Genomic DNA, 19,318 nt, shown 5'->3' on the forward strand with positions numbered 1-19,318 from the left:
TTTCATCTAGGCGTTAGTTCTCCTCTGGCCTTAGCGGCCTCCCAGCTCTGCGCCTTCTCGTTCCTCGGAGTTTCCAACTTCCGAGGGCACCTTGGGACTCCGCCCAGCCTCTCATGGGCCCCGCCCCTCACACCCTTGGTCCCGCCCCACACAGGGCAGTTTGCCTGTGCCTCTTAGGACGCCTCCCGGGTGCCCTCCCCGGAGGCTCCTCCCCTTTCGGAAGTCCTCCAGTTTCCTCAGAGGGCGTGGCGGTTGCCTGGCGACGGGAGGACGCGCCGAGCGCCGGGTTTCGGCCCCCTGCGGGGGATACCAATAACGTGGCGCTGTTTTAGACGCCGGGGGTAGTGCGCAGCCCCATCCGCAGACTCCGGCCCGGTTTCCGCGATCACCGCAGAAGCCTCTGAGGCCACCCCCAGAGAGCGTCAGGATGGCCGAGGTCAGGAGTCAGTGCCCCTCTCTCTGTCGTCTCTCGCTCGTCCCCTCCCCATCAACCCTCTTCTGTCGACTTGACTTCTCCGCTGTCACATCCGCTGATTCCTACATTCCTCCCATCAACATCCTATTCCCCGCACCCGCAGCCTCACCCCACCCCTCAGTGTTTACCTCCTGTCCCTCCTTCAACTGGGTGGACACACCCCAACCCCACTCTTAAAACTGGCGCTGTGTTCAACATAGTATGAAATTCATGATTTCCCAGATTCACACGTGACAGGCACCCACTCCTAGATTTTGAGCCATAAGGTTTTGAGCCCAGGAGAGGTAGGTAGAAATATTGATGTCTCACTGATTGGTGGGACCTGGAGGAAGGCTTCATAGATACCCACTGTCACCCCTATTCACTGACCCTTGTCCACCTGTCACTCCACGATTCCCTATCATCACCTGCTGTGACACATCTTCATTAAGCTCTTCACCTATCACCATTGCCCCATGTTGTCATTGACCACCGTGTAAAATCTTCTAGCCCACTTTGTAGCATACTCCATCTTCAGGCTCACCAATGAGGGACCATTTCTGTAGCTCTTTATTGATCCTTTGTCCATTAGCACCTTCATTTGTAATTTGGACAACCTCATGTCCCTGTCATCACTTGTCAGTCACAGTCCCCATTCACCGTGGCCATACCCTATTCCTCCATCACCCCTTCAGATCCCTCCTTCATCTCACACGTCACAGGATCAGTCCCAGCCAGGGTCAGCCATATAGTTTGTGAGGCTCAATGAAGATGCAGAGCCCCTTGTCAACAAATTATTAAGAATTCCAAAGTGAGACAGCAGAGCATTAAGCCAAAGGTGGGGCTTATCTGAACAAGGGGCCCTGGGCACTCTCAAGGTTTTATGTCTAGGGAACCAGACCGGTCCGCACTTCTCTCATCACCATCATGCCCCCACTCTTATTCCAGTTCCTTCTCATATCTCCTCACATCCCTCACCATTCCGTCTCCTCCATATCTGGTGCCTCCTTCCTGTGGGCAAAGATCCCTCCTTCTCTTATCATACAATCCCTCTCCCACCCTCATCTTCCTCACTCTCAGGTAGGTGCCTCACACATCCATACTGTGGTGGCCACAATACTCACCCCATTACCTACACTCATTCGTGTCTCTTTCCTTCCCATCTCTTCCTCCCATTCCTTCTAGCTCTCCTTTAGTTTCTCCTTTATTTGATTTTTAGCATACCTTCCTTTTCTCCCTCACCAGTCATCTTGGTTCATTTCATTCTTCATTTTCCACACATAAGCCCAGATACCAATACCATTAACAATTTATTTCCCAGTCTCCCTTCTCCTGCATTATCTCCCCTCATTTCTTGCCTTCTTTTGTTTTTCTTCTCACTTGATCTCAGCCAGGTTTTCCTCACCTCTACTTCCACAAGTCTCTATTTCCACTCTGGCCTCATTTGTCACTGCAACTCTCTTGTCCTTTTTCCTTGTTCTCCCCACTGAATGATATTCCCAACACCTACAACAGTGCCCGGCAGATAGTAAGCACTTAATAGACAGGCGTTGAATGAAGGAACATCATAGTTCCTTTCTGACCAGTTCATGTTGAAATCATGCTTCTAAAGTAGGTATCATTATATGCTCTAACAATGTAGACACCAAGACACCAACTGGTTATGGGTCACAGCTCAGAGATGATTTTTGCTGTGCTTTTAGTAGTAGCATATATATATATACACACACACACACATACACATATGTATCCATGTGTGTTGTGTATATATATACATATATATACACAACACACATATATGCATATTTATTTATTTTGAGAGAAGGAGAGAGTAAGCAAGCAGGAGAGGGAGAGAGAGAATGCCAAGCAGGCTCTACAAAGCCCATCATGGGACTGCATCCCATGAACCATGAGATCATGACCTGAGTGGAAATCTGGAGTCTGACACTTAACCGACTGAGCCACCCAGGTGCCCCAATAGTAGTATATTTTTAAAATGACAATATGAACAAATCTGTTCGTGAATGTTTTTAAAAAACCTTTTCTTTCTTTGACATTTTTCCATTCCTATGCTAAGTGCCAGGTGTACAGGGAAAACCTGGTCTGCAAACAAATCATCAGGCTAGTGATCAAGTGTTGGCATTAATACCATTTACACGGATGGAACTGAGAACATTGCTATGATAAATTTTTGTGTGTGCTCATGTTTAGCATCAACAAGGGGAAAACACAGGGCGGCAGCACCACCATATTTCCTTAATATGATTTTTTTCTTCTTTGTGGAATTGCTGTGTTGTGATGTTTACAGTAAGCTGCTTCTCATTGGGAAGAAAATCTCTCTGTTGAGTTTAACATTAGTGCTAATGTTATACAAAATGTTATAGGTAGGCTTGGTACTCCACATCTACTTTAAGATGTGGATTCTTTTTGCTTGCATGTAATCTTTAGAAATCAATAGTACAAGTGTTTTTGAAAACCAAAAATACATAGACTTTCTCTGTATTGGGCAAGACAGGCTTGTTAAGGCAGAAGGTAAACTAGACTGCTTACCCCGATTCTGCAGGGTGAATTTAAATTTTACTTTATTTTTGGGATTGGAGATCATCTCAGTTGATTTCTTTGATTAGCAATACAGTGTCGATCTTGGAGCTCTTTTTCATGTAGAATATCAAAGTGTAATGTTGCATACATAAATAAGTCCTCTCAAACTTTATCAGGTCAGAAGTTTTGAGTGGGTCTGTGGGCCTACAGATTAATTCACTCCATATTCCTTAGAATGCCATTCACGGCCTCCAGTCTGTCTTTAACTTCCTGTCTAGTCTTCTCTTTCCTTCTCCCTGTCATACTTCTTACTCTTTAGCTAACTTGAGTTTTTTTTTTATTTTTTAAATGTTTTTTAAAATTTATTTTTGAGAAAGAGAGAGAGAGAGAGACAGAATGCGAGTGGGTTGGGGCAGAGAGAGAGGGAGGCGCAGAATCTGAAGCAGGCTCCAAGCTCCAAGCTGTCAGCACAGAGTCTAACGCGGGGCTCGAACTCATGAGCTGTGAGATCATGATCTGAGCCGAAGTCAGACGCTCAACCGACTGAGCCACCCAGGCGCCCCGAGCTTTTTTTTTTTTTTTTTAATAGAATTTATTGTCAAGTTAGCTAACATACAGTGTATACAACGCGCTCTGAGCTTCGGAAGTAGATTCTCATGATTCATCACTTACATACAACACCCCCAACTTGAGCTTCTTAACCAATCTCAAATCCTGGATACTTTCTGGGCCTGAGCCTTTGTTCAAGCTTTGCCATGGGCCAGGCATACCTTCTCCCTCCACATTCACCTGTGAATATTTCACTCTCCCATCTGGGCATACTCAAATACCACCTCCTTTAGGAAATTTGCTTTCATTCTTGCTGCTGGGAGTAGTTCCATCTTCCTATAGGTCCTTGTAGAATTTTGAATCCATTTTATGGCATGTATCAAATTCTGTACTTCCACTATCTGAAAACATACTCCATCAACTATTAATGTATAAATTCCCTGTGGGAGGGCTGTTTATTCCTTACCTTGGTACCTCCTACGAAGGCTCCCTCGTTCCAACTTACAAATGGCAGATGTTCAATAAATATTTGCTGAATAAATGAAGAAATTTATTAACCACCCCCATTCTTTTTCATTATTGTGCTGTGTCTAACAAGGAGAAGGTGTATTAGTTTACTAGGCTGTTACTCAGCCATAACAGAGTACTGCAAACATGGTGGTTTAAACAGTAGACACTTCTTGTCTCACACTTTTGGAGGTTGAAGTCTGCAATCAGGATGTTGGCAGGACCATGCTTCCTCTGAGACTCTAAGTAAAATTCTTCCTTACCTCTTCCTAGCTTCTGATGGCAGCCAGTGATCCTTAGCTTTCCTTGGCTTACACCCTGTTTCTGTCTTCACGTGGTATTTCTTTCTTTCTTTATTTTTATTTTGATGTTTATTTATTTTTGAGAGAGAGCAAGAGAGAGAACAAGTGGAGGAGGGGCAGTGAAAGGGAAACAGAGGATCCAAAGTGGGCTCCAGGCTGACAGCAGAGAGCCTAATGCAGTGCTCGAACCCATGAACTGTGAGATCATGACCTAAGCCGAAGTCAGATGCTTAGCCAACTGAGCCACCCAGGCGCCCCTCGTGGTGTTTCTTCCTTCCTGTGTTTGTGTCGCTGTCCAAATCCCATCCTCTACTTTTTTTGCATTGAGATAGAATTGACATGTGACATTGTATTAGTTTTAGTTGTACAACATAATGATTATATATATATATATATATATATATATATATATATATATATATTGCAAAATGATTATTACAATAAGTTTAACATCCATCACTACACATAGTTACAGTCTTCCCTTTTTTTATAAGGACACCAGTCTTATTGGATGAGGGCCCACTCTACTCCAGTGTGACCTCAAGTTAACTGATTATATATGCAATGACTCTACTTCCAAACAAGTCACATTTATAGGTTTATAGGTACTGGGTGTTAGAACTTCAACATACCTTTCTGGGAGACAAATTCAACCCTTAACACTAGGGAAATAAGAACTCTTGAGGTGCCTGGGTGGCTCAGTCAGTTGAACGTCTGACTCTTGATTTCAGCTCAGGTCATGATCTCGCGGTTGGTGAGATTGTGCTATTGGTGCAGATTCTGCTTGGGATTCTCTCTCTCCCTCTCCTTCTGTGTCTCTCCCCTGCACCCTCTCCCCCCACCCCCAAAATAAATAAAATAAACTGAAAAAAAAATCTTATTTAACTAACTCCGGGTTCTCATCTAAGTCATAGCCAGATGTGTTTGAATTGTATCTGTATGTCCAGGCTTTTTTTTAAAAAAAATAATTTGTTGTCCAGCTGATCATGGAAAGCAAATCTAGAGAAGACCTGTGAACATTGCACAAAGGGCATCTCAATACACCTGTGAAGATGACCTTGTCTTATCATTTTAAGAGATAAAAATGATGGAATAGCTTTTAGGGGAAGATTCCATGTTTCGGATGGGGTTCATTGTGAGTATGTGTGATATCATGGTATCCACACCAAGATTCCGTATATCTGACCATAATATCCCTTGGCTTTCTTCTGCAGGATGAAGTGAAAACAAATCAGGGCTTGGAATAATCATAACAGATATCAAAATTTATTGAGTGCCTCCTCTTTGCCAGGCACTTGGCCAAGTGTTTAACATGAAAGATCCTGTTTGTTTATTTTTTTGAAGTTTATTTATTTATTTTGGAGGGGGGAGAGGCAGAGAGAGAGGGAGAGAGACAATCCTAAGCAGGCTCCGTGCTGTCATCATGGCGCCCAATTCAGGGCTCAGTCTCACACCATGAGATCATGACCTAAGCTGAAATCAAGTCATGCACTTAACCGACCAAGCATGCCTAATGAATGATACTATTTAATCTGATCTTTGACACCATGTGGTAGGAAATATTATTATCCTAATGCATATGTGTACATATATACATACATCAGGGGATGAACAAGATGTCTTTCCATCATATAGTCTTAATGTTTCTGTTTTTTCAGTGATTTTTATTTTGCTTCTATGAAGGTCTTGTATTCATAGATAATAATAGCAACCCCTGAATAGTAACATAGACATATTGTAATACTCATTCCCCTTCCTGCTGTTTTGTACAGGAAAAGAGTGAGAAACTAGTGCTGGAAGAAACTGCATTTGAAGAAATCGAAAGGGATTTTCAGGAGGTTCTCAATGAACTTTCGGGAGATAAAAGTCTGGAGAAATTTAGAATTGAATATGAGAAGCTTCATGCTGTCATGAAAAAGTCTTATGACAATGAAAAGCGTCTGATGGCCAAATGCAGAGAGCTAAACGCAGAGATTGTGGTTAATTCTGCAAAGGTCGCCACTGCCCTGAAGCTCTCCCAGGATGATCAGACCACCATTGCATCCCTGAAGAAGGTCAGTGATCTCATAGAAACAGAGCCTAAGGAGAGCTGCCATAAATGCATCCTATATTTAAAACGTCATTCTTTCCTTACATTGGCAGCTCTAGGCTGGTAGTAAGTGAGTTATTAAGTAAAAATCTACATGATTTATATATTCATTAAGCCTAGGGAATAATGTTATTTTCAAAGGAAATAATTAGCCTGGTGAATTTCACTGGGCAGAAAATAATATAGAACCTTGCTGGCTTGCTTTCTAAGAAGTACTGGGTTAGCAGAAAGAATGAGAAGTAAGGAAATGTAATATTAGGGACCTTGGTAGGTCTTGTTTGATAGAAGATGAGTAATTAAATATCTCATGATGATAGCTTGTGAAGGATATTTTTTGAAGGATGTTTTCATGTTTCTGCTTTTCCTACTGTTTTAGAAGAAATTGCCTTGAGAATTCCTAGATAGTAATTTTCATGATCTTGTTTCCTCCTTGATCCTCCCAATTCCTTATAATGGGAGATCGGGGATTCAGTCTGGGGGCTACTGAGGAAGCATGGTTCTACTTTACCATGGAGTTTTTCATCCTCAAGTGTGTTGCATTATTTTGAGGGTAAAATGTAAATGTTCCTTGTTGCTCTCGGGGTGATAAGAAGTTGAGAGATTTTAATTTATAATTAAAACCCGAGTGGTAAAAAATAACTCATAAACTTTTTAGATAATTCCCTTGATATCATACAATGAAACATCAGGCAATTTAAATGAATTTCCAAGACCAGTGCAAATTATGACATCTGTTATCTTAGAATTTACTTTTTTTAAAGTGCTATTTTCTAATGTCATTTTCTTCTCTTTGCTGGAAAACCAATAAAAGAAGGCTTTAAATCATTGTATGATGAGGAAAAAAACCATTTTTTTATTGCAAATTAAAAAACTGTAAATGGAAGTCATGAGCTGGTTAAAATATAATTGGTGAAGTTGATTTGGACAAAACTTCGTATAATTGTATTTTCATTTAAATACCCTTCATTTGTTTTGCTGAAAATAGTACATATCGTTGCTACAGAAAAATATACCCTGTAATTATTTTGAATCACTAAATTATGTGAAGTTACCCAAGACTCATCTATCTCTCTTTCATGTAATGGTGAGCACGAATTTGTGTAAATACTCTCTTCCACTCATTTTATTCCTTGTCAACATAAAAGCAGAATGTTTTCACCTTAAGCTTATAGGTTCTTACCTATATGAAGGACTCACATTGCACTTGACAGAACTTAGCAAGAAAATGGAGTGGTGGGGTAAAACTGAAGGCTGTTACAACATTTACTATGCTTTGTTCACTTATTTGAATGGCTGTAATTCACTTTTAAGTATTTATGTTAATATTCCACATTGGATTTAATAATAGTAAGGAAGCCAAAACTGCATGAGTCCTTGTTCCCATTCCCAGCTAGGGCTTTGCTTTTCCCCTGTGAGCATCTGATGAGAAGATCTGGGAGGGGATTTCTGGAATGGGAATTATCAAGGCTGTTATGTACAATTAGGTGACAGCAAAGACCACCTTGCTATGAATTGTTCTAAAGCTGACACAGCCATCCAGGACCCCTTACTTGAGACCTGACTACAAAATAGATTTTTTAAAAATTTGTAATCGATCAAGAGCTTCAGATTTAGGGCTTGGATCCAAGGCCACTCCTTATTTTTTTTTTCTCCATAATATTTGGGCTTGGAAAACACATAGGCTTTCGTTTTTTAATTTTGTAAACCTATCTTAACATTTTTATTAGAAATATCCTCCTAGTTATAGTGGCCCTTGCAAGATGTGAGCCTTGTAACCCCACTCACCTACACAAGGAAAAATACCATTTGCCAGGACCCCTTCTAACACTGCTGTTCAGTATCGACTAGCTCATGTTGAACAATTTAGTAAGTCAATATAAATGGAATGCATAATGTATAATATATAATCTTCTTCCCCATAAATGACAACTATATTGGAGTTGTTTTATTATTCTATTTACTCAGTTTATCTTGCATCTGGATCCTAGTTTGGTTTTTCTCACTGATGTGCCGTGGCCCATATAGGAAATCGAAAAGGCCTGGAAGATGGTGGACTCGGCCTATGACAAAGAGCAGAAGGCAAAGGAGACGATCCTTGCCCTGAAAGAGGAAATAGTGAACTTAACCAAACTAGTCGAGCAGGGGTCTGGACTGTCACTGGACCAGGATAGCAAGTAGGTCATAGACTTGTTAATGTATGTTGAACTTGCTTTTGTGGACGCCCCCTTATTCAGCAGATGGCCTGGGGTTTGCCGTGTCACCTTGAACATTCTTTATGATACAACAGTCTTCTTCTTTGGTAGTTTCCCGGAGATTGTTTTCCATCTATTGCTATTTTTTGTTTTCAATGCTCCCTTTCTCCATACCCAAGAACTCATAATTTGTGATTATATTAAACTTTTGGCTCTGCAGGAATATGTACTACAATTTCAAAATGAGTAAATATTTTAGATTTCTTTCTCTCAAACTTGTGTGAAATGGAACTCGCTGCCTTTCTGCTCTGATTTCCAGCCCCTTCCCATGCTCTGAACCCCCATTAGTCCCATCACCATTCTTCTAACTTCTCTGGTTCTAGGCCAGAAAACAGATTCTAGACCGCTCTTTTAACCCTGAAAGCTTCGTCTTGTTGATTCTGTCTTCTAATCATCACTTGTGTCTATCCCTGCTCCTTATCAGCAGTGCTAATGCCTTGCTTCGGGCTCCCCATTCTTGGCTGGATTTGGCGATGGACTGCTAACTGTTCTAGCTGCCTTCAAGGAGACATATCCCCTCTTCACCATCTTCCACACACCAGATTAGGCTTCTGAAATGTGTATCTGAGTGCTCCCATCTCCAGCACATGTTCCAAACACCTTCAATAGCTCCCCACTCCCAAAGAATGCAGCCCAGTCATGAACATGTCTTTTAGGGCCCTACATAGATCTGTTCACCAGCCTTGCTAGACTCATGTCCCGAAACACCATGCTTGCTGATGCCTCAATACTTTTGATCATGCTGTTTTTATTCCAGGAATGCTTTTTCTTTATTTCTCCACACAGTAAACAACTATGCACCCTTCATGACCCATCTCAAACACCATCTTAATTTCATCACTGTTGGCACCTCTATTTCAACCTTCTCCCTACCCCTAGCCTCAGTGAGAGTCACTGTGTTCTCTGTTTCTGTAGAACCCAACATGTATCTCAAGTATGGCATTGATCACATTGTATCGAAATTATTTGTTGAAATACTTCACTCTCTGTTAGGCTACAAACTCTTGAAGGAAGACACTTTTACCTTCCCTCTAGGTGTCTAACACTGTGCAAGGCATGCAAAACCTTGCATTAGTTTATGAATCAGAAATGATCACACACTTCCTTAGGCATTTTTTTTTAAGTTGGCTCTGTACCCAGTGTGGAGCCCAGTGCAGGGCTTGAACTCATGACCTTGAGATCAAGACTTGAGCTGAAATCAAGAGTCGGACACTCAACTGACCAAGTCACCGGGATGCCCCTTCCTTAGGCATTTTTCACCAACTCTAACTGCTGCCTAGGTTTCTTATGTTTTCTAGATGCATTTATCCAACGTTGAGAGATAGTTCTAAGTGCCAGGGTTGGAGGAAGGAACAGGAAAAACAAAAAGAAGATGTGATATCTGTCATAATGGACTCTATTTTCTCATTAAAGAAGTCAAGCATCATCAGAGCAACTACTGAAGAGCAATGTGAGGGAACTGATCAGTTAGGAGTTTTAATGAGAGTTGGAGCACAGTGAGGAGGGGAACTGAAGAAACTATCTAGCCCTAACAATGTGCTTAGGTGTAGCTGTCTTCAGAGTAACCTGAGAATTTGAAGTTTTGTTTCTGGAGAAGAAGTTGAATGCAGTTCTGAAAGTTCCTTATTAAATACTTATGTTCTACCAAAGTTGTTGGTAAATAAACATTGTCAGAGGTGCTTCCAATGGTCATTTGATGACTCAGTAGTGAGTACCTCAAGTTCTCTATTTTCTCAACTCTCATGTGGCAGCCTTGTTCTAGACCTTCATTCTGCTGCACAGGTCAGATCAGACACAGTCTTTCTATTTCAAGAACACTAATTCTGCAGAAAGTCATGCCAAATCATAAATAATGTTTTTTTTTTAATGTGGAAGTAACTGGTTAACAATTCAAATCAACAAATATCATCACATACTCTCCAAAAGCTGGCAACATGAATGATTTCCAAATTTTGTTCTTGGGAACATTTTATCAGAGTTGCATCCCTTTGGTGGAAACTAATCTCTATGGGTGAATGATTAGAAAACTGGCAATGTGTATTATTTGCTTATTTTTATGCTTTATTTTAGACTTTATAGTTGTGATCATAGCCCTCCCTTGGGTATATTAAACAAATAATTTCTTAAATTAACATTTTCTTTAGGATTAATTACAAGAGTTGACAGTAGCTGTATAGTCTTATTGTAACAAATTCAAATAATACAGAGGTGTGGCAACTAAGGAGTAAGAATTACCCCTCCAACTCTTCCAATGCTATATTCTACTTTTCAGAGATAACCAGTTACCAATTACCAGTTTGGATCTATTTTCTTGGACTTCTATAAAAATGTCTATAAAACACATACATACACCTATATACAGACACTGTAATTATTTAAACATCAGAAAAGGGATCATGTTATATATATTATTATTGGAATGTCTTTTTCAGTTAACAACTCACAAGCAGCTACCATGTCCATGTCAGGGCATAAAGGTCCTTCTCTTTCACACTTGAATGGTGTTAGTCCTTGACCTCAAGTCTTTCCCATGAAAATGTGCTCAGAGGGTGATAGGAAGGGCTCCTGAGAAGAAGGCCTTTTAGTCTGACTCCAGTGTTCTTCTTTTTTAGTATCCGAGATTTACTGAAGTTCAAAGAAGAAGTGATAAAGGAGCGAGACCAGCTCTTGTCAGAAGTGGTGAAATTACGAGAGTCCTTAGCTCAGACTACTGAACAGCAGCAGGAAACGGAGCGATGCAGAGAAGAGGCAGAGCAGACCATCAGTCAGGTCTGCTTTGTCATGGAGGGCAAGATGAAAGAACATTACCTTCTAGAAGTCCTTCCCATATTGTTCCTCTCTCAGATTTACCCCCTGGTGCCCAAATGAAGCATCCACAGGTCTGCTTATTTGTCTGGTTTGTTCTTACAAGAACAGTTATACTTGTTCATTTCTTCTCAACATTCTGTGTCTGAGAAGTCACTAAGACAGGGCACTGCTTACAGTTTTGGCTTAAGAATGTGTCCCTGGCAAAGGCGAGAATGCTCTGCATCTGGAGATGGTGCAAGTAGTTCCCTTGGCCCTTCTCCTTTGTAAGGACCTCTTTTGAACACTTTTTATAATAACCCAGGAGTCAAATAGATGATACACACATGCAACCCCTAGGAGATTACTTTGAGCATGAGATAACAGATTTTTCATAGATTTTTGACCATCCTGATAAAGCTATAATGCTTTATGTAATAACATCCAGGACTCATGTGAAACATAATTTAATGTTTAGGGTAACTGGCGACATTTTATTTAGATCCTATTGATAGAGAATTCGGTGAATTCTTTCAATGTTTAACTCTCCAGAATTCTGGGTTTCCCTATTTAATTGGATTTTATACCATTCTTTGTGGATTTGTTCCCACCGTTAGGGTGGATGTCTGGTGTTAAGGCTCTGGAAAACAACACAGAACATTCTCGAAAAGTTTGAACGTTGGGGTTCAAAGATGACTGTCCTGCAGGGGAAAGGCTACCACGAGGTGACTGCCCCGAAACTAGAAGAGTTGAGATGAGGAGCAGCTCAGCTGGTTGAGATCTGTCCTGGGGAGGGCTTCATCCCTTTCCTCCCCTATCCTTCCTGTGCCCCTAGTTCCGACAAGAGATACAGCAACGTCAGAATGAAGCGTCACGGGAGTCTCGGAAGAAGGAAAAACTGGAGAAAGAGCTCAGGCAGATTCAGACAGACATGGACACCAGGCAGACGGAAATTAGGGCCCTGCAGCAGTATGTGCAGAAGAGCAAGGAGGAGCTTCAGAAGCTGGAGCAGCAGCTGAAGGAACAGAAGGTGCGCTGGGTGTGGGCTGCGCCTCGGTCCTCGCAAAGACAAGAAGGGGGCCTCTGGAACACTTTGAGTTTTCTCTGGAAAGGAGCAGACTCTCTGCACTAGAGATGTTGGTAACACAGCACTGGGCACTGCATTGCTCTTTGAAGCGCTCGTATGGGTATCTATGACCTTTTCTCCCCCAGCTCCAGCAAGTTAATTTCTTTTTAACATTCTGTTGATGTGTAATATACACATAGAAAAGTGTGTAAGTCAACAGTGTACAGCTTGATGAATTTTCTCCACCTGAACATATCTTGGTCACCTGCACCAGGCCCAAGCAACAGTACGCCAGATGTCCTTTTGTGCCCCCTCCCAGTCACTCTCTCCCTTAAAGGTCACTTCTATTCTGAAACCTAAGCCGAGTTTAGTTTTGTCTGTTTTTGCACTTTGCAGAAATGCACTCATACAGTCATGCAATGCTCTTTTGTACTAACTTGCTCAATATTTTGTCTGTTTGTGAGATTCATTTGTGTTGCCACATGGTTATAGAATGGCACTATCCAGTATGGTAGCCACTGGCCATGCATTGCTATTTAAATTTAAGTTATTTAAAATTTTTTTTTAATGTTTTATTATTTATTTTTGAGACAGAGAGAGACAGAGCATGAACGGGGGAGGGTCAGAGAGAGAGGGAGACACAGAATCTGAAGCAGGCTCCAGGCTCCGAGCTGTCAGCACAGAGCCCGACGCGGGGCTCGAACTCACACGCCATGAGATCATGACCTGAGCCGAAGTCGGACGCTCAACCGACTGAGCCACCCAGGCGCCCCTAAATTTAAGTTATTTTAAATAAAATGAAACAAAACAAAATCAAACCTCAAGTGCTCAGTTGAACTAGTACCATTTCAAGTGCTTAATAGCCACAGGGCTAGTAGATAACCTATTGGACAGAACAGATAGACAACATTCACATCATTGCAGAAAGTTCTGTTGCACAGAGCTCAATAGAACATTCACCGTCATAGTGTTCCTTGTGTGACCATAACATGGTTTATTTTTAAGCGGCTTATTTTTAAGTTTCAAGTTTAGGAACCCATATTCAGTCTATCTGCATTTTAAATATGGTGCTATTTTTAATATTTCCCCTATAACAGCAGTTGAAGGTAACTCAAATAGTAATAATTGTGCTCTGTCTTTTCTCATTTCTTAAAGAGGCAATTCATATAATTGAGAAAAGTTGTTTCTTGAAAATAGTTTCTCTTAGGAAGTTTTCAAAGAATTGCCAAGACATACAGCATTTTTTCCACTTAAAAAATAGATATTAGAACACATTTCTTTGTCAATTGCCTTATTAATATTGTATAAAGGCAGAAATCAGATGGGTAATACACATTGTGCAAGTATCCACAAGAAAAACGAGACTTCTTTGAGCATGAAATTCGAGAGGTTTTTGAACATCACGATTAAATTACAGTGCTTTGTTTAGCAATATCCAGGACTCACGTAAAACACAATTTCATTTTTAGCATAGCTGGCTGTATTTTGTTTGGTCCCTATTGATGGGAAATTGGATGAAGTCTTTCCATGTTTAAATTTTGCTTGCATCTAGTTATATTTTGGGATAACTGTCTAAACTATCTTCTCTCTCTTTTCCCTTCAGCGCATTTTCTCCCCCTCCATCCTCTCACTCGTCTGCCAATAGAAATGATGACTCCCCGCCCCGCCAAAAAATATAATCCTGTTTTTATAACACTGTGTCTGCTGAGGATAGGCAAGGTAGGGAAGAGGAAACCCCATTGACACTGAAGTCAGGCAGATAGAAATCATTCCTCTGCCGTTCCACGGTTTTGACTTGAGTTGGATTTAAGGGGAATTGTCTCTGTGCTGGTGTTAGTGAATGGTTCTGTCCAAGAAAATGTTGTAGGCATGTTAATGCAGGATTTGCTTCTGAAGATGTGGCTTCCCAGCCCCACAACTGATAAAACCCGTTTGAATCTCTAGCTCATTTGCAATGATTATAGCAATTGTTGCATATGTGAAGCTTGCCAAACGGCAAACAGGCATTAAAATATTTATCCACCACCTGTGAACAAGACTTCCCAAGGCTCTCAGAAAAAAAAAAATTATGCGCTCTGTGTTATTCATTAGAAGGTGTCATTTTCCTCAGCCATTTAACATTCATCATATTTGAGTGCATTAGTGCTTTCACCGGGGATAAAGAACAATTTCTACAAAGACAAAAAAAGTGTGGTTGCTGTGATCATCCCAGGAGGTTTGCAGGGCCTCCTGTGTGGATATGCAGATATTGTAATCAGATTAAAAGCATTAACCAGCTCATTATGCATCTTTCAGATATTGAACGAAAGAGCTGCAAAGGAACTGGAGCAGTTTCAGATGCGAAATTCTAAACTTCAGCAAGAGAATGAACAACACAGTTTGGTTTGTGAGCAGCTATCCCAGGAAAACCAGCAGAAGGCATTGGAGCTCAAAGTAAACACCAAGTGACTGATTTGTTGCCTAGCACTTCCTCCCTTATTCCCTATTTTATTAAAATGTTTTAATGTTTTTCGAATTTTTGAGAGAGAGAGAGAGAGAAAAAGAGAGAGAGAAAGAAACAGATTGCAAGTGGGGGAGGAACAGAGAGAGGGAGACACAGAATCTGAAGCAGGCTCCAGTCTCGGAGCTGTCAGCACAGAGCCTGATGCAGGGCTTGAACTCAAGGATCTTGAGATCATGACCTGAGCTGAAGTCAGACACTTAACCAACTGAGCCACCCAGGCCCCCTCCCTCATTCCCTATTAATACAGATTTGCTGTAGTGGTTGGAGCCATTGGTTGGATAACCTGTATTAGCCTTGATATGTCAGAGGCAGGCTCAAGCCTACAGTGATTGCTTTCTGCTTGGAAGTAGATAGTTTGATGACTTCCATGCTCATAAAACCACAAACCTGAATATTGATCATATGATTATGCAAGTATTTTTGAGAGCAAGCTCAGATACTCATCTCTGTAACTTAGCCTTGCAAGTAACTAGGTGCCCTGAGCTAGAAACCATTTACATGAGTGAGTAGCAAAGAAGTTAGATTATATTTTACTACTTTTATATGGAGAAGGTAGAATGGGAGGGTTGGGGGATGGACTGGTACTATTGAGTATCTACTTCCAAGATTGTAGAACCATGATTTTTTCTTCTATACACTGTAAATTTCAAGACAGGCTTCCCATTCTTCTCCCTGTCCTCAATGAAGAGTGTTTGCAAATTATGTTTGGGTAACAGTTTTATACTTGGGTACATATTGTATACCTACGTGTTTGACAGAGCGACTTTATGTTTATCACTGATTCTGAAAAAAATCCATAAACCCTTCTCTGGTAATGTTAGGATACTAAGCATAAAATGAGTGACCTATCAAGAATGATACATAGATTTGATCAGTGAGTCATAACAGTTTTTGGTTCTTATGCCCTTTTGAAAATCTGATGAGAACATGGGTGTACGTGCGCCCCCCCCCCACACACACTTATTTGCACATCTTCTATCCTGTTTTGAATGCAGTCTCAGGTTTCCAAGATTTTTCTGAAGTCTAACCACGGGGTCTGGATTAATAACTACTGAATTACAACATTCTATTGTTCTAATTGGAAAGGGCCCTAGTTCAGCTAATTTCGACCATGTAAATCTGAGGCCGAGGAGTATTTAAAACAGTCCAGAGTAGTTTGACTTGAAACCATTCTTTATGAGAAAGCTGTAAATTGAAGCAGAAATGAAATGGCTTCTTAAAGCAAAATAATATATTAGCCCCTAAGGTAAAATTAAAGTAAAAATACGTATGCCATTAATTCTCTTCTTTGGTAACATGAATGGGGCACCTTGAAAGATGGAAAATTTTTGTTATCAGATCCTGAACCTATGGGATTCTACTTCTAGCAGTAATCTGAGAATGACATGCCCAGCTGAGTGCAGTTTCTTCCTTGTCAACAGCTAGGGATAACTGCTAATGTTTATTTGCTCTCTTTGCTTTTCCAGTAATTTCTAAGAATGGCAGATTTAAAAAATGAATTTGAATTTTAAAAAATTAATAAAACTTGAGGTCCATTGGCAAAAATCTGGGGCTTTCTAGTGTTAGAATTATTATTTTGGTGCCTTTTGCCATTATGTAGACTTGCCTATTGATGATGCCCTGTCCATGTATCTGTATGTACACCCACTGACTAACATCCTCTGAGGAAGTAGGGCCCTTTCTCTAATGTGTGTAGTTGTACTCCAGTGGCCATGTGGGTTCAAAAGAGTATCTGAATATGTTAATAGCATGTCAACAACCTTCTGAGAGAGGGGTGCCTGGGTGGCTCAGTCGGTTAAGCGTCCGACTTCGGCTCAGGTCATGATCTCACGGTTGGTGGGTTCGAGCCCTGCTTTGGGCTCTGTGCTGACAGCTCAGAGCCTGGAGCCTGCTTCGGATTCTGTGTCTACCCCTCTCTCTGCCCCTCCCCTGCTCACACTCTTTCTCTCTCTCAAAAATAAACATTAAAAAAATTTCAATAACCTTCTGAACGAGATCACTCTGTGAGTCCATAAAAATTGCTAATCAAATACAGCATTCGTATACAAAATTCACACATTTGTGATATTTACAACTCAGCATTCTTACCCTGTTTGATTCAACAATTCAGTGGTACCTTGAGACATCAGCTCTAATCAGTCTTTCCATTATTTTTTAGCTTATATAGCAACATATTTTATTCAGAGAATAGTTTTTCAATTTCTCTCAAAACCAAACAATGTGTGTTTTTGTTTAACCCATACAACAACTTTACACTAACATGGGAATAATTTCCTTTTATGGGTTCTGAGTTCACCATCACCTAGTCACTGGCACTTTATTTACTGAATATCCCTGGTTAATTCTCTCACTAATTACAGGCCAAAGAGGAAGAAGTCCATCAGATGCGGCTTGACATTGGGAAGCTCAATAAAATCAGAGAACAAATCCATAAGAAATTGCATCAGATCGAAGATCAAAAGTCAGAGGTGGAACAGCACAAGGAAACCCTAAAAAATCAGATCTTGGGATTAGAGAGAGGTAATCCAAGAAACATTTCGTGCTTTGTCATATTCTTTTGTAAACATTTTATTGGTGACTGTGATTTGGCAACCCAGGGCTCTATGCGTCCAAACACAAACCATGCCAGATGTAATCAGTAAAACAACTTTCAAACTGGTAAGCAGCCAATGTGCAGGGGACATCATTTTGAATACCTTGAACTATCCTGCCTTAAAAAATTCTTCAACAGACTATATTGGCGCAATGTAAATCCAGCCAAAAGTATTGCTCAGTATTTGTCGCTGGAATAAATAGCATCTATACTCTTAAGTCTGGGTTCTACATGACTTTATGCTTTAGTCCCTTTTCTCAGAGAAGATAGGGGATAAATTAAAACAAATGTCCCCCCACTAGCAATATTTGGGACAATGTTGTACCAAGAATCAGTGAGACAAAAATTAGTGGTTCCTAACTTCCTTTAAAAAAATGTTTATTTATTTATTTTGAGAGAGAGGGATAGAGAGTGAGCAGGGGAGAGGCAGAGAAAGAGGGAGACAGAGAATCCTAAGTAGACTCTGCAGCTGTAAGTGCAGAGCCCTACATGGGGCTTGAACTCATGAACTGTGAGATCATGATCTGAGCTGAAACCAAGAGTCAGACATTTAACTGACTGAGACACCAGGCATCACAATGGCTCCTAACTTCTTTTCTCTGTTATTACTTTACCATGTGATGAACCTTGTTTTTACCGGCTATCACATTGCCCCGTGGAGGAAAAATTTAAGTGCTATGGAAGGTCACATAGCACAGAAAAATCATTAAGGATACAAACCATGGAGTCATGTCTACCTGGGTAAAGATCTCACCTTCATCGTATTTATTGTTAGGGGATGAAATGAGCTGATACATATAAAGCACTTGTGGACAGTACCTAACACAGTAAATGCTTACTAAATGGCATCTATTATCATCTGGGCGTATTACTATTTATATAAGCAGTAAGAGAGAATGCCATCTCATTCTGAAAAAGAATATAATTGAAAATAGGATATGCTAGTCAAATTTGGTGTGGCAGAAACAGCCCTGAACTTGGACACAGAGGATCTGGGTTTGACTTTGACTATACCAGAGTATGTGAGGCAGGAACACCTCGTTGAACTCATATGGGTTGTAGGTCACTGAATGAGATAACATGCATACCAGCATAAAAGCAGACATTGCCCCCCTAAAAGGTAAAATCTAAATCTCTAGGCAAGGTTATTAGAAATACATCTGACCCTTGAACAACATGGGTTTGAACCGCATGGGTCCACTTACCTGTGGATTTTTTTTTTTTCGGTAAATACAGTACATCACTATGAATGTATTTTCTCTTCCTTATGATATTTTTAGTAACATTTTCTTTTCTGCAGCTTACTGTAGTGTAAAAATGCAGTATATAAAACATATAACATGCTAAATATGTGTTAATCGACTGTTTGTATTATCAGTAAGGCTTCTGGTCAACAGTAGGCTGTTAGTAAAGTTTTTGGGGAGTCAAAAGTTATACATGGATTTTCATCTTCACAGGGGATCGGCATTCGTAAGTCTGATGTTGTTCAACAGTGAGCTGTATTTGTTATGTAAGCCTTTGAAAAGTACAGGAATTTTTCCTTCAAAGACATCAGGAAATAATCTTTTATTGAGGTACAGCTAGAGCTTACCTTGAAAATTTCTCCATTCTTTTATTCAATAAGCTGAGTGCCTACTATGTGTAGTCACCAAGGTAGGCATTGGCTGTATGGAGGTCC

General features: G+C 40.6%; 1 protein-coding gene across 4 annotated transcripts in view; it reads left to right on the forward strand.

Moving 5' to 3' along the window:
• The first annotated feature begins 258 nt into the window (after nucleotides 1-258).
• The window catches only part of CFAP58 (cilia and flagella associated protein 58), a 106,145-nt gene continuing 87,085 nt past the window's right edge, over nucleotides 259-19,318 (forward strand). For all 4 annotated transcript variants that reach the window (XM_042960776.1, XM_042960779.1, XM_042960780.1 and 1 more), the window contains exons 1-7: nucleotides 259-436; nucleotides 6,126-6,407; nucleotides 8,468-8,616; nucleotides 11,307-11,463; nucleotides 12,314-12,508; nucleotides 14,840-14,977; nucleotides 17,408-17,567. In XM_042960776.1, the coding sequence (XP_042816710.1) occupies nucleotides 428-436; nucleotides 6,126-6,407; nucleotides 8,468-8,616; nucleotides 11,307-11,463; nucleotides 12,314-12,508; nucleotides 14,840-14,977; nucleotides 17,408-17,567 (1,090 nt within the window). In that variant the 5' untranslated portion in view covers nucleotides 259-427. The remainder of the gene's footprint in view (nucleotides 437-6,125; nucleotides 6,408-8,467; nucleotides 8,617-11,306; nucleotides 11,464-12,313; nucleotides 12,509-14,839; nucleotides 14,978-17,407; nucleotides 17,568-19,318) is intronic.

The sequence above is a fragment of the Panthera tigris genome, chromosome D2 (genome assembly GCF_018350195.1).
Source record: "Panthera tigris isolate Pti1 chromosome D2, P.tigris_Pti1_mat1.1, whole genome shotgun sequence".
In the NCBI taxonomy this organism is placed as follows: Eukaryota; Metazoa; Chordata; class Mammalia; order Carnivora; family Felidae; genus Panthera; species Panthera tigris.